Genomic DNA, 26517 nt, shown 5'->3' with positions numbered 1-26517 from the left:
AATATGGCCACTTTTGAGACCGGATTCCGTCAGGGGACACCCGTATCCCCGAGGATCCGGTCTCGGCCAGATGGCACACCTCCTAGTTTGGGCGCTAGGCGCCCTGTATAGAGACCCTACAATAATGTATGGAACCTGTATGATAGGGTCATCTCAGCGCCCTGGCGCCGGAAATCGGTGCTTATATCGCCCCTTTTGAGATCGGATTCCGTCAGGGGACACCCGTACCCCCGAGGATCCGGTCTCGGCCAGATGGCACACCTCCTAGTTTGGGCGCTAGGCGCCCTATATAGAGACCCTACAATAATGTATGGAACCTGTATAATAGGGTCAACTCAGCGCCCTGGCGCCGGAAATCGGTGCTTATATCGCCCCTGTTGAGACTGGATTCCGTCAGGGGACACCCGTACCTCCGAGGATCCGGTCTCGGCCTGATGGCACACCTCCTAGTTTGGGCGCTAGGCACCCTGTATAGAGACCCTACAATAATGTGTAGAACCTGTATGAGAGGGTCAAATCAGCGCCCTGGCGCCGGAAATCGGTGTCAATATGGCCACTTTTGAGACCTGATGCCGTCAGGGGACACCCGTACCCCCGAGGATCCGGTCTCGGCCAGATGGCACACCTCCTAGTTTGGGCGCTAGGCGCCCTATATAGAGACCCTACAATAATGTATGGAACCTGTATAATAGGGTCAACTCAGCGCCCTGGCGCCGGAAATCGGTGCTTATATCGCCCCTTTTGAGACTGGATTCCGTCAGGGGACACCCGTACCCTTGAGGATCCGGTCTCGGCCTGATGGCACACCTCCTAGTTTGGGCGCTAGGCGCCCTGTATAGAGACCCTACAATAATGTATAGAACCTGTATAATAGGGTCAACTCAGCGCCCTGGCGCCGGAAATCGGTGTCAATATGGCCACTTTTGAGACCGGATTCCGTCAGGGGACACCCGTATCCCCGAGGATCCGGTCTCGGCCAGATGGCACACCTCCTAGTTTGGGCGCTAGGCGCCCTGTATAGAGACCCTACAATAATGTATGGAACCTGTATAATAGGGTCAACTCAGCGCCCTGGCGCCGGAAATCGGTGCTTATATCGCCCCTTTTGAGACTGGATTCCGTCAGGGGACACCCGTACCCCCGAGGATCCGGTCTCGGCCTGATGGCACACCTCCTAGTTTGGGCGCTAGGCGCCCTGTATAGAGACCCTACAATAATGTATAGAACCTGTATGATAGGGTCAAATCAGCGCCCTGGCGCCGGAAATCGGTGTCAATATGGCCACTTTTGAGACCGGATTCCGTCAAGGGACACCCGTATCCCCGAGGATCCGGTCTCGGCCAGATGGCACACCTCCTAGTTTGGGCGCTAGGCGCCCTGTATAGAGACCCTACAATAATGTATGGAACCTGTATAATAGGGTCAACTCAGCGCCCTGGCGCCGGAAATCGGTGCTTATATCGCCCCTGTTGAGACCGGATTCCGTCAGGGGACACCCGTACCCCCGAGGATCCGGTCTCAGCTAGATTGCACCTTTTCTAGTTTGGGTGCTATGAGCCGTTTTAAATTTCTATATAATGCAATCGGGTTCGAAAAGCTTTAATTCATAGTCGATAAAAATACATGAAAATTCGTTATTGGCAGGTAGCTTATTGGCAGCTAGCTTGACTTTAGTCTACCAAAGAATGTTACAGGAAACAGCTTTGTCGGACTAATAAAAGAGCCAGTTGGTATCGGTATTCCGGAACCTATACTTATTACGACCTTTTCACTGCTGAAATGTTTTTAAATGATATTTAAACTTTTTTTGGAAACTTATCCTAATACACAGTCTGTATCAAACATAGCATAAAGGGCAAACCTGCGACTAGGGAGTGTAAAAAAAAAATATTACAACTTTTACTCATACCTTGTATTCTCTCTCTCTCTTTTTTTAAATCAATTAAATTATATAATCATTAGTTAACAGGAATATTCATCAACGGTGATTAAGATAAGCAGGTAACTTAATTATATAGGCCTTTCGTATAAATTGTATAAAAATATTAAATTGAGACACCGACTGGTGCAAAAAATAACACAAAGCTTTAATGCAAAGCAAGTTCGTTTGTAAAGTGTCAAATGTTTTATCCCTTTATCAGGGCTCTTATATATTTGTCAAATGCCAAATGTCACAGCTGAAGATCCGCCTCAATCTTATATGATGGGCAATCAAAATATTGAAATTAAACCATAGTATTACATGTTTAATTGAAAACTAAATTAACTCACTAAAGAAAATGTAACAATACTTTAAAAATTATACATAAAAGTTTTAAATGTAAAAAAGTTTATAAAAACAATAAAAATTAAATGTGCACAAGAGTGGTCTAACTATAAGAGATTGTTTTCCCTTGGACTTAAATGTCACATTTTCATTGGTTTAAACATAGCACGTGATTGCCTCATATATCTCTATATTTGTTCTGTGAGAAATAATATTAGGCAATATGGCCGTCATTGGTCGACGCTTCGCTTACTCATTTCGACATTTCATAGTATTTTATACATAAACTGCATGCTGTAAGTTCTTAAAGTATTTGGAGTTGTTGCCCTTTGAAATTCTTTAAAATTAGAGTAGTTGCCCTTAGAATATTGACGTCACATTGTTTTGTCTGGAGCAGAACAAAATGGCAGCGACGAAATTTGCTCAAATCTCTGCAGAGGAAAGGGAGAAAACATTTGAAATTAAATAGCAACAAAACATTGTAAGTAAACATGGGTAAAGCAAAGATTTTGAAAGAGTATTTGAAAGGTGAGATGAAAATTTTGAAGAGTTTAAATGAGTTAAATTGGACGAGATGTAAGGCATCTTGTACATGGCTTTGCGTAGATCATCGGTATTTGTGAATAAATATGTCGCTTGATAGTCCTCGAGAAAACAAAACACTTATTAGGTTAGTTACTGACTCACTACGGAAATATATTGGGTTGATCAATCTCATAGAAGGCTCGGCTTCGCCTCGCCATCTATGAGATTGATCAACCCAATATATTTCCGTAGTGAGTCAGTAACTGACCTAATAAGTAATATTAGGGGGATTTTAATTACCGCGCGCTGGATTAGGAGGTCGTCGTTATGGTGACGCAAGACAATAGCGTGAGGTCATAATAGGAACTTAGTCATTCCTGAGTACCAATTGTTGTTACTTTTTTTCGTCACATTTTTTAACAAACTTTGGAAACAATATGTAAATTATTATTTTTTCCAGCGGAAAGTGATCTCGTTTTAATACTTTATTTCGCGTTGTCATACATTGTACGTGTCGGAATAATTGAAGACTATCCGGGGATATGCTTGAAACTCCAGATGAAAGACGGAGACGTCTATACGGACCCTCCCGGAATCTCCGAGTGCAGGAAATCCGGGAGAGGTTGTCCAAGAGTTGTGTTTTGAAGGATGGGGAGTATAACTTGACCGCGAACAAACTAAGCGATGGGATCTTCGACAGCAGTTATAGTCGTGATTTCTTGGTGAGTTCATGCTTTATTTGACTGATTCAAAAACCATTTCATGATATTAAAATAATGAAAAACGAACGTGCTTGTACAATAAAAATATAATGACGAGGTGCTTACAAAATTTAATCTGCTAGAGAAGCTTACATAACTATAATTAATCAAAGTCAAATCATTAATTACAAAAAGTGTAAATGATTTAATTGGAATGGAATTTTATTGTGAAAATTCGTGTCATTTAACATGATCGATGTTGGTGTTTTTGTTTAATGCATGATCGAAATTTTGAACATATCATTTTGACGTATCTCAATTATGCATATATAGGTTTATATACTAGCATACAAATATAATCCTTAGGTTTTATAGAATTATCCGCAGAGTAAGGGGTCCGCAAATGAATTCTTTAATCAGTTTAAAATACATTCATTGATTCGAACTGGACTTGAAAAAGGGATATAGATTAAATGCGGCTGGTGTGAAACACAATCTTATCGTAAGAAACATGACTGGCTTAGTGGCAGAAAAAACACCGAAACAAAGGACAGTTTTTCCGGAACATTGGATATCGATCAAATACCATAGATTGTCTACCCCAAGTCGTTGAATGATCCGACTCCACCAAGACTTTAAAAAAGGCAGGGATCGGTTTTTGTAGACTTATTTATTTTCAATGCACGGCCATTTACACCCCCCCCCCCCCCCACCACCACCACCTCTTCCCTCGAAAAAAAATCTGTTAAGCAAAACAATATAGACCATATAGACTACCATATCCAATTTTCTTGCGTCTGTCAACTTTTACTTTTAACATTTGAGAGTAAAAGAGATGTAACTCCCAGTCAGAGTTCTAGCTAATTTATTTACACTCTTAAAAAAGCCAAAATAATTGATCAATGTTTTACAGAAAAAGAATCCAGATATGGTATGTTGCACAGTGTTTTGAATTCGTATTTGCTTTGGGAGCACGTGAACAGTCTGTTTGCATGCAAAGACTGATGTACCACAGAGCAGTCTACATTGTATCTACAAATATCAATATACTTACACTGTATCAATATACTTGCATTCAATTTCGCCGCGTGTGAATGACACACAATTATAAAGAACAAGTTTCATATTATATAGGTGTTAGAATGAGAATGGGGAAAGGGAGGGAGGGTAAGCATAGCATTTCCCCTACGAAATCCCTCATCAATATCACCATAATATGAATACATCTATATACATATACATTGTAGTTTAGAATTGAGTTTTACTAAAACCAATACATTTAGTTACAACCCTGTTTAGAATATGAATATGTTCACAGGAAAACTAAAGTTTTTACAGTTTTAAGATATTTATTGGCATGTACAAATGGCACTTTCAAATTCGGACAATATAAACTACAGTATTAAGCATACACCTAAAACTACAGTATTAAGCATACACCTAACACGCTTCGTGTGCCTGCACACAGTTTGCTCAGACACTGGTACCCATGTAAATACGGTATATTTTGTCGTGTCCCGTGGTGTAATTTTCTTGGAATTTTTATTTTGAATTATTAGACCGATTGATTGTTTCGATACACGCAAATTGTGACAGTATTCTGTGATTGAACAGTTTATATATCAGTACGTTCATTGATATTACAACTACTCTAAATTCGTCGGTGGTAATGGTTAAATCAGTCGAACAAACATTTATTTTGCTCGACTTTTTATTGGTACTAAATAAGTACAAAACTGTTTTAATAAATGTATTATAAAAAAAACTGTAATAATTAAACTTTAAACACGAAAAACAAGTTACATTTACAGTTATATGTGGTCGCACACAATCCCTTTGATTCAATTTATTTGTAGGATGTATACAATTCTACGACAATGTTCATAATTACAGTTTATGTAACCTAAACGACAACGTCTAAATACTCGAGTAGGTATATATACGGTTGTGATTTCGCTTAGTAAGCTACTTCTATATCTATAAAGTTTTGTAAAAGTTTATATCACTTTCTGGGGTTTTCTTCAGGGCGCCTCCCTAGATCCATCCTCACTACAAGCACAACATGGCCAGGTAGGTCCTGCATGGATCTAATGACATAATAGCTGACAAAGCAAAATAAATTAGAAAGAAAAGCTTTATTTAAAGATTATGTATGCAACTGATTGATTTCTTTCCCTTGTAAAGCTGGACCATCATTTTCACCTGGGAAATGACAGCGGTGGTCTGGTGCCCAATGAAACGTACCAACAGAGTACCACCAAGGCCGACTTCACAGAGCAGTCCTATAGCAAGGTACACAGATACAAAAACACACAACATTCCTATAGCAAGGTAAACATATACAAAAACACACAACATTCCTGTAGCAATGTAAACAGATAAACACACACAACATTCCTATAGCAAGGTACATAGATACACACACACAACATTCCTATATCAAGTAAACAGATACACACACACACAACATTCCAATAGCAAGATAAACAGATACACAAACACACAACATTCCTATAGCAAGGTAAACAGTTACACAAACACACAACATTCCTATAGCAAGGTAAACATATACACAAACACACAACATTCCTATAGCAAGGTACACATATACACAAACAGATACAACATTTCTATAGCAAGGTAAACATATACACACACACACACACAACATTCCTATATCAAGGTAAACAGATACACACACACACACAACATTCCAATAGCAAGATAAACAGATACACAAACACAAAACATTCTTATAGCAAGGTACACAGATACACAAACACATACAACAGTCCTATAGCAAGGTAAACATATACACAAACACACAACATTCCTATAGCAAGGTACACATATACACAAACATATACAACATTTCTATAGCAAGGTAAACATATACACACACACACACACAACATTCCTATATCAAGGTAAACAGATACACACACACACAACATTCCAATAGCAAGATAAACAGATACACAAACACAAAACATTCCTATAGCAAGGTACACAGATACACAAACACATACAACAGTCCTATAGCAAGGTACACAGATACACAAAAACACACAACATTCCTATAGCAAGGTACACATATACACAAACACACAACAGTCCTATAGCAAGGTAAACAGATACACAAACACACAACATTCCTATTGCAAAGTACACAGATACACAAACACACAACAGTCCTATAGCAAATATCTCAGATACACAAACACACGACATTTCTATAGCAAGGTACATAGATACACAAACACACGACATTTCTATGGCAATGTACACAGATACACAAATACACAACATTCCTATAGCAGGGCAAACAGATACACACACACAACAGTCCTATAGCAAGGTACACAGATACACAAACACACGACATTCCTATAGCAAGGTACACAGATACACAAACACACAACATTCCTATAGCAAGGTACACATATACACAAACACACAACAGTCCTATAGCAAATATCTCAGATACACAAACACACGACATTTCTATAGCAAGGTACACATATACACAAACACACAACATTCCTATAGCAAGGTACACATATACACAAACACACAACAGTCCTATAGCAAGGTACACAGATACACAAACACACAACAGTCCTATAGCAAGGTACACAGATACACAAACACACGACATTCCTATAGCAAGGTACACAGATACACAAACACACAACATTCCTATAGCAAGGTACACATATACACAAACACACAACATTCCTATAGCAAGGTACACATATACACAAACAGATACAACATTTCTATAGCAAGGTAAACCGACAGACACATACAACAGTCCTACAGCAAGGTAAACGGACAGACATATACAACAGTCCTAAAGCAAAGTAAACGGACAGACACATACAACAGTCCTAAAGCAAGGTAAACGGACAGACACATACAACAGTCCTAAAGCACGGTAAACGGACAGACACATACAACAGTCCAAAAGCAAGATAAACAGACAGACATATACAACAACCCTATAGCAAGGTAAACAGACAGACACATACAACATTCTTATAGCAAGGTAAACAGACACATACAACAGTCCAAAAGCAAGGTAAACAGACAGACACATACAACAGTCCTAAAGCAAGGTAAACCGACAGACACATACAACAGTCCTAAAGCAAGGTAAACGAACGGACTGTCACTTTGGTAGACTGACGGGCGGATATATAGACGGACAGCAGACAAACAGACAGACAGACCTAAGAGATCGTGAATTACCTGAAACTTGATGCTTTGGATATTGTACAACATTAACCAAAAATTGTAACGAATTTAAAATAAACCTTTAAAAGCTTTATAACCATATGAGACGGTTTTATAGGAGTCGACTGGAATTGGGTTAATGATGTTGCGTAGGCAGTGAAGTTTTTCCACGTGTTGACGGGCGCTGATATATTGCCTTGTCACATTGCAAGTTACTTTCGAATGTCATTGACTCCCACAGTCACACGTGACGCCTGCTGTGTTAAGTTTGAGCACTTAATCCACAGCGTTATGTAACATCTTTCAAGGGTTCTAGTGAAGAACTGGCGGTCCCGAGGGACAACCACTAAACACTGGTCTCCAGATCAGCGACGTTTATTAGCTCATCGATAACACTCAAATACAACAGCAACATTAAAATAAAAAGATTTATAACTTTATAACGACAGTTGAGGTCAAATTATTGTGTCTGAATTTTCTTACTTGTAACGTTTTTATTTACAGCCCAAAACTTTACAGGACCCTGGAATCATTAACTGGCCGGTAAGTGAAAAAACAAAACCCAGACTTGATTAAACAAATACAAGAAAAACAAATTAAACCAAAAAAAAAAAACGCAACAAAAATTAATTCATCTACCTGGTTTGATTAATTTCATTTGGTATAATCCACGAACAATTCCTAATCCAAAATAGATGATGACAGTATTAATTAGATATAGATGTCATGAACACGTCTTTTCTGATTTTTAAGGATATGGCGCCACGGTACATGGTCAGCAGAAAGATGGCGGACTCCGAGTACAAGTCATCGTATATACCGGATGTATGTTTTTGTACTGGGTATACTTTTGGCAATATGTGCTCTATGATGTAAAAAAAAAATTAAACAGTATATATAATTTAGCGATCTTCCACACTTACTACAAAAACCAAATGATAGGCTAAAGAATATTTTAACAAAGGATATTATACATGTAATTAAAAAAAAACGAAGAGTGATCCGCTTAATTAGTTGACCGTGATCGGTTCGTTACAGATACGAGATAACCCGGTGGCCCCACTGTACCCCCGCGTCAATACGGCCATCATGAAGCTGCCTCTGGACCCTGAGAAGTTTTGGAGACAGAGAGGAACCAACATCAAGTTAGGCAGCGACGCCCCACAGTAAGTCAAAAACCTAGGAATACACTAACGGACAGAACAAACCCAAAGCTAACTGTATTTCTTTGTGTTTTTGCAGGCTGCTAAGACTTCGTGCTATTTTATAGGCTGATGAAACTGTTGTTTTATAGGCTGTTGCATGAGACCTGTCATTTTGCAGACTATTTAGACCATGTTATTTTACAAGCTTTTTATCTACTATTTTACAGACTGTTGAGACTCTGTGTTATTTTACAGGCTTTTGAGACTCTGTGTTATTTTACAGGCTTTTGAGACTGTGTTATTTTACAGGCTGTTGAGACTCTGTGTTATTTTACAGGCTGTTGAGATTCCGTATTATATTACAGGCTGTTGAGATTCTGTGTTATTTTACAGGCTTTTGAGACTCTGTTATTTTACAAGCTGTTGAGATTTCGTGTTATATTACAGGCTGTTGAGATTCCGTGTTATTTTACAGGCTGTTGAGACTCTGTTATTTTACAGGCTGTTGAGATTTCGTGTTATATTACAGGCTGTTGAGACTCTGTGTTATTTTACAGGCTGTTCAGTGAACACCAGAGAGTATACGGCGTGGGCCGAGAGGGGGCCCCTGACGGGTTTATCAGGGAGAAGGGCGACATGGGCAGGGAGGTCAGCAAGAAGATGAAGGACATGTCCAAATTTTCCCACGTGTTCAGGACCGGTGATTACAATGGAATAGGTAAACATGAGTACTGCACCTTCATTTGGTTCTGTATTACAGAAGTTAGCGGTTTCTAGAATGTAATCCTTAATAGTTCAACTATATAAAACAGACAACCAATTATTTAGCTAATTCTCAACTTTCTTTTAATGTTCCTTTTTTAAAAATAAAGATAACTGCATTATGTAATTATATATATACAAGTATACAGCGTATGAATAAAAGAAAGACGCAACTTGATTTCAACTTTAAAACGTTGACGACATGTAGGGCGATTTTGAGCGATGGTGTGATTTGCTGAAATTATTTTGCAGTTGGGAGTTTTCAGACGACGGTTAATGATGAGTTCGGGCCCCGAACCCTGCCGCCGGCTGAGCACGCCGCTCGAGCCATCAAGGCTTCACAGTAAGGATGTATCCATATGTTCTGTTCTTGATGAAAATCAATGAATGTCACCAAAATAATCCAAGTCTTGATTCAGAAATAAACACAATAACACATTAGTCTATAAAAAATAATGATCCGAGTGAGCCGGGGCATTTATGTTGTGTTATTTTGTCCTTGACAGGATGAGGTTGGATAAAAAGAAGGGAAAAGAGGATTCCGAAGACAGTGGCGTGGAGAGTTCTACGTCATCAGGTTCTCTTCCTGACGACAACACACGTGTCAATCACCTAGCGGCGCATGCCCGGCAGACGACAGTTCCAAAAGTCTTTAAAGGTTTTTAACCTTTCTTAAATACCTCTCTTCAATGCTTCAAAAATAAAATTACAACTCAGCGACGAAAATAATCTTAAGGTTTTTGATCTCACCAAAAGCCATTTGCACTACCACAGACTGATGAAAATTCTAATTCGTGATCTGCCACTTAAACTGTATGTAGTGCTGCGTATAACAAACAGACTTCAATACATCAGCAGGCAGTAAAATCGGGTTTACAATAAATAATTCACAGAGTTTTTCTTAACAAGAGTAATTATCTCTTCACTTTGCAACAGGCCGTTTTGTTTCTCGTTTCAGATGCTTTTGACGAGCGTAGTTACCAGACGGCGGCACACTTTCAGGTAAAACAAAAACATTTCCTTGGTAACCTTTGGAAATCTGAGATTTATTGAAAACCTGAACACAGCCAACGAAAACAATGCCTTTATTTGCAGTTTGGATCCGACCCCAGTACCATTCATACCGTTTACGGCAAAGACTTTGCCCCAGGATCCATGGCCGCCCGAGGACCTCCACAGAAATGTCTGGTACCAGACGCAGGGAGAGTAAGTCCTTAATCAATCTAATAAACCATAAGAAGTAAATTAGATATAATTTAAACAAAATTCTATTTGATGTACATGTGGTCGCCGAGTAATTACGTTGACCCGTCTTCGTGTTGCAGTTACTCCAGAACGACCCTGCCTATGCCCCAATGATGTCCACGTCCAACCAGACGGACTACAGCTACACGCCTGCGGCGCCCACTCTGGTTTGTCACAAATAAAGATTTTATTCAAATCTTTTCTCATCACAACTCATATGTAATACCCCAATAAAATAAGTTATTATTTTTCATTAACCAAGAATGCAGAAGGGAAAACTCAAATGGAGGTGAACATAGAGAAGCGTCATACGGACAACGTCATCTTCAGCTTCGACAGGTCACGTCACGCGGCGGATCGCCAAACCTCACGTGAGTACAAAGTAACTGAATAGAAGATGAACTGTTGTGATATTTCCCCGATACTTACATGCACTAACCGTGCGTTGACTCCTCCCTCCAGTGGCCCATACCGACTACCGGGGACCACCAGCCGGCTATCGACCCATGGAGCCAATGGCCAGACCGGAAGTGGAGTTCGATTACCTGACTCCTAATGACGCTCTCCCGTATCCTCCCGCCGAGAACCGCACATCTGAAGCCAAGGTAAACAGCCAAGCTCTGACCTTGAAGTAAAATAACGTAAAATAATTCAAACCTTGTCTTTTATTGGCTTTCTATTACACTTTTTTCCGATCACAGTTTATCTGCGTGAAAATTTTTTACAAAATTAAAAATATTACATGCGTAGTGAAAGAATTATAGAACTATCTTCCCTGAATGTTGTTTTTTTTAAACAGAACAACTTCATAGGAACGTTCATGTCCGGTGATCACGCCGTGGACCGCCGTCACGCCAAAAACTCGCTATGTAAAACCCGCCTGGAGGACGGCCGGAGCACCCACTTCATCGTGGGCTACAACCCCATGGAGTTCTCCTCGGAAACGCAAATGAAATTCAAAGGAGACAAAAAGAACGATGCAAACGTTCTACCGGCCGGAAAGACGGAGAGGAACGCCGCCGTGAAGTTCAAGCACGTGTCTATGAGCGAGAACACACTGGACCTGAAGGCAGCAGACCCGTTTACCGTCAACAAACAGGAGAGTCTGAACGCACGCGCCGCGCACCGGGATCCGCCCGTGGAACACGCCTTCACCACGTCTGTAATGAAAGCCGATTACCCCGCCCTGCACCAGAGAGGGTGAGAACTTCTTTTTTTTGTTTTTTTTTTAAAAATACATACAATTATTCCAGTGCCTAATTTCAAGTGTTTATTGAAGTTTATTTACATATCCACATACATTACCAATGCATGCATTATCTATACGTAAAACTACAGCGAACGTTGCTAGGTTGACGACAAAAGGCGTTGGGAAGTTGTTGACGGCAAGCGGTTAGTTATACTTTAGCTGGTCTGTTTCAGGGTGACGGACGCTCAGCTGAGGATGATCCAGGACACAGACCAGAAGCTGGGGCAGGAGATCGCTTCTTCCCACCTTTTCCACACCGACAACTCCGGAAGTAAGTATCTGATCAAGCTAACTCATTGTCAATCCCACTGACATTGCATATTTATACCAAATGTCGGTATCCGCACACGCTGAACCTTTTTTTAACGTCTAGCTTGTGGTTTATTATCGGAATATAACTTACTTAATGTATTTATAATTTCAAAATAATATATAATTATTTTTCATCAATCTTTCAGGGAACAACTTTATAACTACAGCTATGGATGACTTTATAAAACCCGAAACCATGACGGGAGGTACTCAATGTTCTACTTTTTGTTGTCATTTTCTTCTGATCAATCAGTAAAAACTAGATCCCAATAATGCTGGTACAGATGTTAAAACGATCTTTTCTCCATTACAGGTCGCAAGTTGCTTGCTGCTCGCTAAGCATCGAGTCGGTGTCCTACTGTTGATGTCTTATCGGTAGTTAAACAGTGCGATAGTACTCAAACTATTAATTCACATCAGTATTATATTTTTTATGCAGAGCCAGAGGTCTCGCAGCTACTCTTACACGAAATAATTAGGTTTATTGTGTGAACAGTATTCCAATTGAACTTTTTAATTTATAATTCCATATATTTGAATGTTTAATTTCTATCTTTTTACAACTTTTTAAATTTTATTTTACAATTTTATTTGTTATCCGTATAAACAGTTTATGTAACCAAGCACATCAGAAAATCTGTGAAATGCTTGGAAATATAAAACTGATTTTAGTTTCTGAATGCGTTTTGTTGTTCATTAAATATTTATATGTTGATTAAAAATGAAAAAGTCAATAAACATAACTCTACTTGAGCAAGAACTACATACGCTAAATACATGAGGTAGCACGTTTATTTTATCTTTCGATATAAAAAAAAACAAACTATAAATGGAATCAGATTATTTCTGTGGTGAAAACCACTTCTAAGCAAGGTTAACGATGAAGATCTCAGCTTCTACAATCGGCAAGATTGGGCAACAAAAAACAAAACTTGCAGGAAGTAAACAAAAATATTTGTATACTAGTATAAGAATATGATTTACTTACATCAAAACATGTTCCGATACGCATATCATAGAATGGATTATATAGTGATTTAATTATGTCATATTTAAGGTACTTCACTACACTTTCAACTAGTTTCTCAAATCAGCAGAAAATTACTTGATTATGATAGAAAGCATGATGGATAAGAAGTATATATGTCAAATAGGCGAAAAAATGTGGAATTTTGGATAAAAATGATATTTTAAAAAATTTCATTCAGTAAACATGAACAAAAGCCACAGGCGGTTTCGAACTCATGATCTGCGGTTCACAAGCCTGATGCTATGACCATATACATCTGAATTGAGTGATACAATCAGTTTAGCAAAACATTTAAATCTCCATCTTGTGACGTAGTGTCTTAAAAAGTACAAGTCTAGGTGTAGTGAATACCTTAAACATTTCCGTTTACATGGGGTCAACGATATACTATTTCTCTACTCGACCGACATTTAACTAAAATATCATATATAAAAATTACTTCCATATTTCTGTGACAATTATAGAACTTATAAATAACAAAGAGTCTTAACTTGAGGTCAACTACCTTCTAATACTCGTGGTTCTTTCTAAAACATATAAACCGAGGATTAATTTGTATAAAAATCTTACAAACACTGCGATTTTCATACAGATCCAATGGTACAAACACTTTGCCACTTTAACCTAATAGAGTATTTCAAAAAACAAAATATGTCTACAACAATCTATAAACTCCTCTAAACTATACGTAAAAAACTATAATTCTAAGATATATTCTAACATTTAACTCTTCGGAAAAGATGAGTTATTGGTATTTTTCTGGGTATAAATGCATTGTCAAAGAAAACATAAAATTTTAGATACTAATCAAGTGTAAAAAAGGAATGTAGTTGTCGTCAAAACCAACAAAATATCACAATTCAACAAGAGGTTTAAAATTCTATCGTCTGAAAACTTAGCTTCTCGACCATGCGCTTCTGACATGTGCTAAGTTAAACTTTCTTTAAAATGAATTTCGATCGGGATCATTTTCATAGAACCTTTTGTATCGCAAATGCCCGAATCTGGAGTCTTTGGTTCCTCAAACACAGAATCATCTGTCCGCGAGGTTTCTGTGTCATCCTTAACTTCAGCTACAGTTTTTGTGACTGTGTTGCCTTCTGAAAACTTGACTTGTCCTTCTCTCCGCCCGGTGTGGTCGGACTCCGGACTGTCACTACGAGTGCGCGCTTGTATGTAATGCCCTCGGGAGCGAGATCTCCGGTGCTGAAAAAGGGACGGCTTTGGAGTGTTCGAAGGGATTTCCATGTCTTGAGACGGCTCGCTGAAGCTACTTGACGCTGGGTAATAACTCGAAGTGGACTCGGTGGTCAGATACACCGTCTTATCAACGTGCTTCTTCTCAGACCGCGAGCAGATGTTGACAGAAGGACAGGGCCAGTGGAACTGTCCAAACCCGCCATTAGGTCCCATCACACACAGCAGAGACTGGAAAAAGAATAAAGCATACACAAAACTGGTGGCAATCACTATCATCAAGAAAGTTCCGAACTTCTGGTAAGCCAACACGGTCGACGGCATCATGAGTGCGCCCGCTAGGAATGTTGTTGTAGCTGCCATTGTAATAACCCCACCCAGGGTGCTGGTGGTAGAGACCACGCGCATTTCGTTGCTGAGATCAGGGGAGTTTCTGAATGAGACCCCAACGTGTAAAGTAAAATCTATAGAAAGCCCCACTGCTACTGTTATCACGACAGACTCCAGGATGTTGAGTTCCCATCCCAACAGAGTCAGAGCGGCGATGGTGACGAACATAACGAAAGCAATGCTCACAATGGCGAATATACTGATTAAGACGTTGAGGGTCGTCAGAAAGGTGACGACAATCACGATGATAAGCGAGATCCCCAAAGCTATGGGGGTCTCCTCGCCGAGGCTCTTCTGAAGACTGTAAAATTCTAATTCGCTGACAAACCATCCATTTCGAATTTCAGAGGGAGCAGACTTTAGTTTCTCGCTTAGAAATTGTTCGACTTGAGCGTAAAAATTGGACATTTCCTGGAAAGATGTTGTAAAGTGAAAGTTGCTGTAGAATTCCACGATCAAGGCACTGAATCTTCCCTCTATAAACCTGGGACCCGGCGAGTAGGAGTTGTAGACAACGGTCCCCGAGTTGATCAGGGATGGAATGTACACAGCGGCGCACTGCGTCATGTCCTCTGACTTAATCACGCTCGTACTGTAATTACAACATGGTCTACGAATACCGAACTCGTTGGAACATGGCTGTTGCATGAACATGCTAAAGAATTCATGAAAGCAGTTCGTCTGTTCGATGCCACCAATGTGTTTGTAAAAACGGGTTAAGCGTAAATCCCGACAGAAATTGAGCATCCATACTTGAGCTTCGGGAGTAGTGGGGTCAAAACTTTCGTCCATAACAATGTCTCCCTTATCACTGGGGTCCAGACTGGACCCAGTGTCGGCCGCTTGGATTCCCCACACGAACCGCAGGGGCATTATCTCTTGATTTCGTTGGTGTCTTTCAAACCAAAAGTGATTGCTGAGACCAAAGTCGTATTTTTCCATCAGATGGTCTGATGAAAACACTTGGAATTTCTCTGATGATGGAAGTCTTAGTTTTGGATAGAAAAATATAACAACAATTCCTAGAATTCCTAGAACACCGAATAGTACTAACCATAGGTAACGAGCACGGACGATAACAAACGGAAGAAGTTTATCAAAGAGGACCCTGCACCAGTCGGACACCTTGTGATATGTTTGCTGTGGCATTTTACACACATAATAGCACACGTTTTTCCTTTGAGAAAGTTCGGGGTCGTAAAGTTTTTCACAGTTGCACCATTTTTCATAAATAACAATGGATGCCGGCATCCACGTAACAACAAGAAAAAAGTTACACAAAACAGCAGTTCCTGCGTAGATACTGAAACATCGGATGGAAGTGATGGAACTAAAAGCATTGCTGTACAGAGCGGCAGCAGTAGTTAGACTTGTCACAAACATGGATACACTCCCATTACGAAGTGTGTCCAACACTATTTTTTCGAGAGTCCCATTATTTCGTTCAGATTTGGCCATTTGCCAGACCTTACAATATATAAATACGTCATCTGCACCAAGTGCAAGAATTATAATAATGGCAACGAGATTCATATATGGAAAGAAGGGTATGGCAAACACCATCGTGTATAAAAAATACGCCATTACTAGCGACCAAAACATCATAAAAAACGTCATTATTGTAACAAAAATTGACAAACTATATACCCATACAACCAAAAATATTAGAACCCCAGATATCAGTAGCCATATACTATCTGCAATTAATTGCTGGTTGAATAATGTATCCTTGATTCCAAAATTAGCACCAGAAACGCGGACATCACTACCAAAATCTCTGGGCCACGATTCGATGTGTTCAAAAAGTTCTACAGAGTCCACGCCACCCACCACAGGGAGAAACGTCACAGCATATGTCAGAAATGGCACTTGGCCATCCTTGTTGGGGTGTACAAAGTTCACATCCGCTATGTGGTGAAGAATGTTGTACACTGACTGGAATTTCACACACTTTTCGGGAACACCTGAGCAATAATGGCGAGATCGGCGTGTGTGACATTGAGTTAATGTCATGTTGTAGTAATGTCCAGCACAAGTTGTCAACAAATCCTGCACTGCTTTGACATCCTCCTCAGTAATGGAGGAACAGTTGCTCTTTCCAGACAGCAGAGCAACATAGTTGCCTAGAGACCAGCTTAGGCAACACTGCTTGCTGTTTTTAGTCTGACAGTTACTGGAGAATGTGGAATGCGAACGAATATGGTTGTCCTCAATACGGCACATCTGTTGGAGTTTGGAAGCCGTAAACAGATTGCTGCCATCAGCACTGGTAAAGACAATCCTTGCAAAGAGTGGAAAGTAGCTTCCTGAAAATTCAAAAATATAAAATTGTTTTTTAAGATTTTCAGTTTAAAAAGATAATGATAATTGTTTTGACTAATAATAATATGAACATTTGAAGTATTAAACCAATTGCTCTCATAAATTTTCCTATAAAAAAAACCATTTGTCATTTACCTGGAATTTCACAGAAAAAAGAATCTTGGAAGTGACGAGAACTGCTTTCATCAATAGAACGCTTGACCGGCTGTCCCATCGATTGTTCCCCTAATTGTGGTACCTTGGTCTGGTTTTCTGTGCTGTATTGGATGGTCTCCCCCTCGAAGCCCCACTTCTGACCCGCTGGACTGAGGGAGAGCTTCCCATCAAGGTTCTGCACCAAGTTGTTATAAGCAATGATTTTGTTTGCTATTTCAGTTCCTCTGGGTTCAAATCCCTAAGGTAACAAGTTTATACACTTAAGGTCAAGATCTAGTAAATTAAAAGGTGCCTACAGGTTTATGAAATTCAGAACATAGATTCTTTCTATGATGTTTCATAACAATAGCTTTGTTTGATAGGGCGTATCTGGATTAAAATATTTGGTGAACACATTTAAAAATCATGTTTTTAACAGTCAATATATATAATATGAAGGAAATACCGGTAAGTAAAAAATCTCAGGGTATTGTCCATTTTAGACTAATAAAATAAATCTAGAATGCATACAGTCTCTTCTAAAACAACATCAAAGAAGCTCTTGACCTCCTCTTTAAAATGATGTCAAATTGAATATAGGTACCAGAATTACTTTTCTCATGATTTAATATAGAATGTAAAGAAACTGTTTCATTTTCTACATAATTCCTTAAATATCATTAAGTACAGAGAAAAAAATTAACAAATCAATTATGACATCATAACGGTTTAGCCATCAAAAAGACTCTGGTATAATTTACTAGATAATGAACTTAACTAGAACATGAGGTAAAACTTGTTTAGTATGAATATATAACAAAATAACAGATGAAAATAAAAATTAATTCAATTCTTTGAAACACAAATGGCATCGTTCTGAAATGTTGAAAAATTTTAACATTTGTTTAGGAACTTGCTCTTTCATTTCATACCTGACTTATGAATAAATTTAACTGCTTTGGGTGAGTTATACACTGTATACACATTTTTTTTGGGGGGGGGGGGGGGGGGCAAGTCAACTTTCTGGCTTTATTGAGCTATTTTAGAGTGTTGAGCATAGAGAAATAATTCATTTTAAGAAGTTATGTATAAAGGTTAATCAAATCATTGTCACTGATTTTGTTACATTTTGCCAGGATAATCATCCGAAAACTTTAGTGAGAAGACAATTTCAAAATTATAATCCAGTAATGCATTGATGCCTGTCCTTATGATCTTGGCCCAAACCTGACTAGTCAAATGGTCACTCATCACAAGATGGTGTAGCTTTTAATTAAAGAAATGAAAAAAGGGAAGGTAAAGCCAAAATAAAATTATTGTTTGTTTTGAATTGCCCCCCGCCTCATTGAAATACCCCCGCTGATGAAATTTTATAAGCAAATGATAAAGAACTTATTTAATATGGAGATTTTTATTTTTTACCATTTTGAAATCACCAGTAGTGAAACTTCAAGCTTGAAAAATCAAAAAAAAATCCCTTCCTCCCTCCTGGGTCTAAAAACCTCCTGGCAGCAATTCAAAACAAACATTTTTTTAAGGATGGCCTAAAATAAATATACATTCTAAGATCACTGAGCTCTTACTGCTTTGGGATCCTGGAAGTTTGGAAGTTGCACCACAGTCAGACACAACACCAGACACAGGACGGCTAGGCACAGGATGCTGACGACGATCACATAGGGATAGTGTGCTATCAGCCGGGCATATCTGTGGACGACAAGGCAGTGGTAAAATGGTAGTGGTAATGTATGTGTACATATAGTGATATCAAATGCATGTGGTCATATCACATATACCAAGGCTCATCACACTTAGTCTAGACACTCTAGATATCAAATACATGTGGAGATATCATGTACACATAATGATATCATGCTAATTGGTATCTGACAGAAATGTCACATACACTATAGTTGTATCACTTTCACTTAGTCAAGATATCAAATATACATGAAGATATCAATCAGCATGGTGATATCACTCCTACTGGTATACAAAGACACATGGTGATATCACAAACACACAGTGATGTCAGACTTAATGATATCAAAAACACATTTTTTGTGGCAATATATATCACAAAGTATAAGTTGAATAAATTTTCAAAATCTTGAAAATTTTAAATCAGTGCACATTGAATTTTTAATCATGATATCAATGATGAGTTATCAGCAAAAACTCTTTCTTTTACCATCAAATACAATTATACTAAATGAGGAATTAAGTTAGCCTTATACAAGTAATTGTTCCATATTCTGAATGATTTCATGTTTACATACATGTATGCATGCATGCTGTATTATATCCATAACTCCCCCCTCTGAATCACAGAGAAGCAGCTGTATCGTTATTAAAGTCTGTGATCGTGGATTTATTGACTGGTGGCTGGGATCAATCTGGCCACCAGCTTTCTCTGATGTCATCTCTCACGGCCCCCACCAACAGTCAATCCATTCAATCCACACTCTGATCCTCTCATCCAATCTATATTTAGCCTGAGTAGTGTCTATTTTAGGATGACTGCTGCCGAGCTATTATTTTTTTTAAAACATTAAGGGGGTTGGAGCAGTGTCTGTTGTTTGACCCCTGACCTGTGATTCACTCACATCACGTAAAGCGCTCACACATGGGGAGGATCAAACTCCAATGGCACATAAACAAGTACAGATGAAAAATTCACTACCATTGGCATAGTTATAGCTTTTCAGTCAATTTTAAGATTTTTTTACGTGTTTTATTTTCTACTTTTTTTTAATTTACACTTAATTGTACTCAAAGTATACATTTACATTGTAAGTATTGATCAAGATGTTGAGTGAAATAAAAATTCTAAGATTTTAGCATTATAAATATATTCCAAAATATAAAGTCCATTCAAAATATTCAGAAGGGATTCCTATAACATAATTTGATCTATACAAATGTACTGTTCATTAAGACATTCATGTACATGCATAACCATGAAAAGGGTTATGTAGCTAACATAAATTCTTTCTCATCATTTTAAGGTAATTCACGTATTTAAGGGTTCATTGTAGACATTTGGGAGCAGGATAAAAATACCTTGAAATGCATCAATTGTATTTCAAAAATCCTGGCACTCTCTGAAACCAGATGATTCCAGTTAAAGTCAAAAGAGACAAATTAATCTATATATATTTAATGATGGCAGAATTAAAACATTCAGATCACAAATCAAGTAGATTTTGTTCACTTAAAGTTAATATGAGATATATATATACAACAAAGGGAAGTCAGGTGAAAGCTCAACTGTAGTCCAGGGTCAAGATGTCAATTACTTCAATACAAAAGCTACCAAGCTAAGAAATTATTTTACATTAGCATCTTTTAACTTGATAGTTGATACCATCAAATGACAGTTGATATAATGTTCATTTTCATTTTAATGGGCCTTACCTGTATCCTCCAAGGTATCACTTTACATAAGAACTCAATATTTACAATCAAGTTAATCATTTATATCCATTGTCCCTGAATACCCTCAAATAATATGTCCAACAGACTCAGTCTCTGTAAGTCAATCCTCAACTAGTATCGAGTTTGATGCAAAATAAGTATATAAGTCAAAATTAAATTAATTGTAAACATGAACGATACCCAGGGCAGATTTGAACTCATCTTTTGCAGTTCACAAGCCCGATACTTTAACCAGCTATGATGATATTCAACCAAATCAATTAATTGATAGAAACAATTTAACAAAACATTTAAAATGTCATTTTGTGACACTGTATTTGAAAAGTACAATTCTTAATGTAGTGAGGTACCTTAATTGTATGTTTTAATTTTCATAAGATGATGACTCTGTCTGGTTTTTAATTCGTTAATAGTTGACATGTCTCAATTTAAATCTCTCCCCCATTGTCCATCAAACAGTATCAAATTTATGGATCCTGCTATCTTATTTTGATTAATGAAAACACCATTTAGTTACCTTTTATCTCTAGTACAAAATTATGTTTCCTTCATACTTATATGCCCAAAATGTATATTGAATTACTGATTCAACTCTTGTTATGCTAACTGTGACATATTTCATCATTTCCAATACTTTAAACTGTAAATCAATTATCAATTTTATAACTTTCATACATCATAGTACCTGACGGAACAATTTCTACTGATTAATGAATAAAATATCAAACAAAATAAAATCCATTAAATCACTCATTTCTTATGTGTCCTAATTTTAAAAGGTTATCACTTAAATAGTCAAAAACATAAATAATCAATATTTTCCCCCCAAAATCATATTATCCTGGTCAACATAATTACATGCAGCCCTCCATGGATATGTTCATAAATAATATTTAATGTCCTATATATAGCATGTAAAATATATAGCATGTAAAATATCAATTACTTAAAATATATAAAAATTTAATTCCTTTTCAAAATTATATATCAAGTTCAAATCTGAGCTAAAAAAAAATTCTGTACATGTCATGCACAACACATGCCTTGTTGATTAATACCAGAGCAGAGCAGCATTGCATGGTCACTTTATGTATGAATAATGCTGTCTTATCAAATGTTAAATGGATTTGACCCAGTAATTTATTTTTTTCAAATTACATTCTAGCCTAACTAATTGAATAATTTTTAGGATATCATTGATAATTAAATCTTATTTAACGGTATTTATTTCAGAAAATAAACCACACACAGTGAGCTAATCCCCAAAACACCAGATTCCAGAGAAGTCAATGGATCTCTTACCTTGACATTCTGATGTAGAAGTCCACAGAATAAAATTCACAGAAACATGTCACCAAGAGCATTAGAATTATAACCCTAGGAAAAGGTCCTTCACTGTCAGCTTAATATTGAAATCCATAGAGTAAAATTCACAAAGACATGTCACCAAGAGCAATAGAATAAGTTGAGGGAAAGGTCCTTCACTGTCGGCTTAATATTCAAATGTACGTACTGTTCCGCACATTAGCGACTCTCGTGGCGTGGACAGGAAGCTAGGACTACTTGATGGTTAACGTTTAACATATCCTTCCAAATAACCACAAAAGCCTCCAGTATTCTCCAGCTATAAACACTTAATACAAAAAGGTTTCCACCTTTGTGTGCATTTTTTCAAAATAAAAACCTTGCAGGATGAAATTCTCCGTCTTAAGAACATGTGGGTTTCATCAGGTGTCCAATCAAATCATAGAACTATCCAAATTAATGAGGAGCATTAAGCCATCAATGGAGGAGCAAGCCATCAGTGGATCTTTCCCATTGTTAATCACTTTAGCAATAATTTATGCATAACTTGCACACATATTACACATCAGGGAGTCGGGAATCACCCACCATAATTTGTCAGGACAGGGCTACAGCTTCATAAAAAGTCATGGGGAAGCACAAAATCAAACCCCCTTTGCTAGTTCAACAGGATGATCTGATCTAAATCTCCTCAGTTCCATACAGAAGGTGGTAACAGGTAATTGCTGGTAGTTAGGGCTAATTCCGTCTCCACAGGAATCGGAGGAGAAGCTGCCCCGCTAATTCCTTAAAACTGCAAGCCTCTCCTCAACATAGAACCCAAAAGTCAGAGTTAAAAGTCAGGATTACTCGTTAACTCTCCACAGTAGGGGAATTATTTTGGTAACTGTTTCAACCTGCTCATAAGGTGTGTAAAATAAATCAAAGGGATTCCCTGTTAGTGCTACAACAATAGCAACAAAATGTGCTTTTAATAGGATAAAAGATTCAGTTCACATCGACTGCCGACTGCAAAATTACACAGACATCTTCACTCAGTTAACACTACGCGAAATCTTGTAAAAATCTTATCTTACAAGAAAAAAATATTATATCCAACGAAAGTAAAAAAAAAACCTTTCATCCCTTTTTTTCGCCTCTGACTCAGGTATCTATAAATAATAAGGGGTGGAACAATACAGTTTCCTCTCCCATTAGTTTACCACTAAAGTATGCACCTTTTAATGCATCAGATGATTCGGAAGTCTACTCCTTAAAATTTTAATTTACAAAACTGTGACATGCTCCCACAATTATTGGTGAAAATGTCTCCAAGCTCAGATGAATATTAAAATAAGAGTATATTTAGAATCAATTTGCAACAGCGTAATTGCTGGAACTCCCAGGGGGCTGCTTCTAATGGTTGGTGCAGGGAAACCTACACGGAGTCTCCCTGTCAATCATCATGCTTAATGACTGGCCCCTAGCTGCTCCACTAAATAACCAGTTAAAACCAGAATCATGGACATTTCAAGAAATGACAGCAGCAAACGCTTTTTTTTCTTTCTAAAAACATGCATGCCTGTAGATTGTTAATTTAGCAAGAAAAGTAAAATTCAGCAAGTATGCAGTAAATTCAATTCAAATATACATATTTAATACATGTATATGTTTCACTCTTTATACTGTTTTTTTTTTTTGCTTTCTCTTGAAAGACATTTCATAAAAGCTCCTCAAAATTCAAGTAAAGAAAAAACATTTCTCTAAATCTCACTCACTAAGCCAAGCACAGGCGACTATCTTTCTATATATAGACAAAAGTTACAGTAAAGCAATGCATGCGCTCTACAATTGAGGATGATCAACTCAGAATCTTTATATTTAGCTGTAGTACCTCAGATAGAGTCAATGACCTCTGTCTCATTGGTTTCAGTGCATTTTCAAGTAAAGCAAGCTGATTTCACTTTCAGTCAAAAATCATAAGGCTACAATATTGACCAGTGCTTTGGTACATGAAGGCTGCACTGTATTCTAACAATACCCACTAAATAAAAACAAGTCATCATGGTCAAAGCAATCTGCATATATCATGTTGACCAATTTAAGAGACAAAATTATCACATACAGTTGAACTTTGATATCTTGAACACTGATATCTCGAATATAATGGTTATGTCGAAGTGATTTGTAAGACCCAAGCACTTATCTTTTATGTACAATGTACTTTACCCTAGATATCTCGAATACTCGGATATATCGAAGTTATTAAACAGTCCCATCTAGTTTGAGTTAACGAACTTTGACAGTGGTATATGACATATGAGACAACCATCTGACTTCACTTGCTAGTTACTATTTTATTTCATAATTTACTTATGATACAGTGAATTGTCTAACAAATTTTCACAATTCAGACTGAATTCATAACAGTTAATGTATCATGGACTTTGTTTCTAAACATTAGTTCAAACAGGTGTATAATTTTGACAGGAAAATATTTGTAGTCATCACCTATTAATTCCTCTCATGAGAATAATTAAGTTGGTATACATTTGGTTGTATTGCATCTTTGAAGAAAAATTTAATTTATAGAGAATTATCGATAATACATGTATTACTTGATGATATATTTTTAAAAAGTTCTTTGTACTACAATAGTCAACATGTACACAACTGACCTTGACATTTCTATCAAATATCATAAAAGACTGAAAAAAAGATGTTCAATGACATTCAGTTTTAAATTAATTTCATTCAATTTTATTCAAATATTATTGAAATCATTGGTTAAGACACTAATATAACTTATACAACAAAATAATATTGAAAAAGAGTGTAGTGAAAATTTCCTTATAGGTATAAGTAAACAATATTTTATGGAAGGTTGTATGCATTACTTAAAGCAATTAGAAGAAAAATGAGTAGAGCGAGACTATTACTGTCAGTAATCCACATAATGTCCCCAGTGTTCAGTGATTACTCTCACGGCTTGTTTATGATAAGTTTGATATTTCATAAAGTGATAAAATTTTTGTTAATATATCAGATCGGATCTGAAAAAGAGCAAAAAATATTCAGTTGTTTTGCCCTGAACTTCCATAAATTCATCCATCCGTGAAATCACTTTTGCATAAACTCTCGTATAAATTCAAAAGGTCAAGTTCACCCAGAAGCTTTACCTCATGTTGATCCTGGCTAGGCAGCTGGTCAGTAAGTGCCTTCAGGTGTCGCCCGACTAAGGGCAGCCGAGTCCTGCAGATAACCAACCATTGTTGAACTGGTACATATTTTTCTAAGCATTCTATAAGGATGCATGATGAGTCACCTTTTTCTAATAGAAAACAAACAAAAAAAATGTACTCAAATATGTTTTAAAATTATTGAACAATAATGATTTTTGTTTAATTTATATGAAGCATAACCTTATAACAGTAAAACAAAAACATCTTGGACATTTTACAGATTTGATAGCTAACAACAGAACTATTGGAATAATTTCATTTTCCCATCAAATCCAGTGTTATTTTTTCTTCATTACACGCAGGTGTTTCGGAGGAACTTGGTCAAAAATAAATCATGTTTCACTAATAAGTTGCTACTTGTCATTTTATTAATGAAAAATCTGCACTTCATAATGCATCTGAAGAAAATGAAATTCCATCCAAGAAACGGATCAGATTATATAGACATTGAATGGGATGCATTCCTTACCACTCAGCTTGACCTCTTCTAACCTCGTTGTGGTTGTTATATTGGAGGGGTTTAGAAAGGAACGGTATCTGATTTTTATCAAGGATGTTTCGTGATTCTATCATTTTATACACTGCTTGTCTGATCCATTACATCTGAATTGAAATCTATAATTACCTGAAAATCGCTAGTGGGCACAGGAAGTGAATCACGGCTAATCCATGAAAAATGTGTGCTATATTAGTTTGGATTGTCACTTAGGTTCAGGTGATCCGTCACTGTGCAACATCAGCATACACGGCCGATCCCAGGGGATGGAGGGGGGGGGGCTGTAACAGAAACACTCAGTTAATGATTACCTCACCAAGTCATTCATTGTGCAAAAAAACGGAAACATATAAACATTATAATGCATCAGAGCCCAGTCTGATCAATAAGTATGGTCCTATAACATCTGTCCCGGCCCTATATCTCATTACTGCAGGTGCAATTATATCCTCATGTCCTTTTAATCTACCTCTCAGATAAAAGCTGTCAAGACATCTACTCTAACATCAGTCCAACAAGCCATGACCTAAAATTACCTGAAT

At 37.5% G+C, this 26517-nt stretch overlaps 2 protein-coding genes across 4 annotated transcripts; one reads left to right on the top strand and one right to left on the bottom strand.

Annotated features, from left to right (window-relative positions):
• The first annotated feature begins 3119 nt into the window (after positions 1-3119).
• Positions 3120-13117, top strand: LOC128175959 (uncharacterized). Of its 2 annotated transcripts, XM_052841893.1 has the most exons (19): positions 3120-3513; positions 4406-4423; positions 5518-5562; positions 5677-5784; positions 8233-8271; positions 8482-8553; positions 8767-8894; positions 9431-9591; positions 9888-9978; positions 10142-10293; positions 10594-10637; positions 10731-10841; positions 10961-11047; positions 11143-11251; positions 11343-11485; positions 11680-12080; positions 12303-12400; positions 12588-12647; positions 12755-13117. In XM_052841893.1, exons 1-19 carry the CDS (start codon positions 3334-3336, stop codon positions 12778-12780), a joined length of 2073 nt encoding a protein of 690 aa, XP_052697853.1. In that variant the 5' UTR covers positions 3120-3333; the 3' UTR covers positions 12781-13117. The 2 variants fall into 2 exon arrangements, with proteins under 2 accessions (XP_052697853.1, XP_052697854.1); XM_052841894.1 differs by lacking the exon at positions 4406-4423.
• Positions 13118-13215: 98 nt separating this feature from the next.
• LOC128175958 (protein dispatched homolog 1-like) lies at positions 13216-26271 on the bottom strand. Of its 2 annotated transcripts, XM_052841892.1 has the most exons (5): positions 26105-26271; positions 25417-25568; positions 19099-19222; positions 17516-17774; positions 13216-17364 (listed from the first exon to the last, which is right to left on the bottom strand). In XM_052841892.1, exons 2-5 carry the CDS (start codon positions 25419-25421, stop codon positions 14399-14401), a joined length of 3354 nt encoding a protein of 1117 aa, XP_052697852.1. In that variant the 5' UTR covers positions 25422-25568; positions 26105-26271; the 3' UTR covers positions 13216-14398. The 2 variants fall into 2 exon arrangements, with proteins under 2 accessions (XP_052697852.1, XP_052697851.1); XM_052841891.1 differs by lacking the exons at positions 25417-25568; positions 26105-26271 and adding an exon at positions 22256-23899.
• Between the last annotated feature and the right edge of the window lie 246 nt (positions 26272-26517).

This window comes from Crassostrea angulata, chromosome 3 (genome assembly GCF_025612915.1).
Source record: "Crassostrea angulata isolate pt1a10 chromosome 3, ASM2561291v2, whole genome shotgun sequence".
Taxonomy (NCBI): Eukaryota; Metazoa; Mollusca; class Bivalvia; order Ostreida; family Ostreidae; genus Magallana; species Magallana angulata.
The sequence above is the reverse complement of the archived record's forward strand: the minus strand, read 5'-3'. Positions and strand labels throughout refer to the sequence as shown.

Excerpts from the sequence above, each read along its gene's own strand:
- LOC128175959 (XM_052841893.1), top strand. The coding sequence starts at position 3,334 with ATGCTTGAAACTCCAGATGAAAGACGGAGACGTCTATACGGACCCTCC. Across the intron at positions 8,895-9,430 it reads TTAGGCAGCGACGCCCCACA|GCTGTTCAGTGAACACCAGA; the intron begins GTAAGTCAAAAA and ends GTTATTTTACAG. Across the intron at positions 9,592-9,887 it reads CGGTGATTACAATGGAATAG|TTGGGAGTTTTCAGACGACG; the intron begins GTAAACATGAGT and ends ATTATTTTGCAG.
- LOC128175958 (XM_052841891.1), bottom strand. The coding sequence starts at position 22,317 with ATGCTCTTGGTGACATGTTTCTGTGAATTTTATTCTGTGGACTTCTAC. Across the intron at positions 19,223-22,255 it reads TTCTACATCAGAATGTCAAG|ATATGCCCGGCTGATAGCAC; the intron begins GTAAGAGATCCA and ends TGTCGTCCACAG. Across the intron at positions 17,775-19,098 it reads ACTTCCAGGATCCCAAAGCA|GGATTTGAACCCAGAGGAAC; the intron begins GTAAGAGCTCAG and ends TTGTTACCTTAG.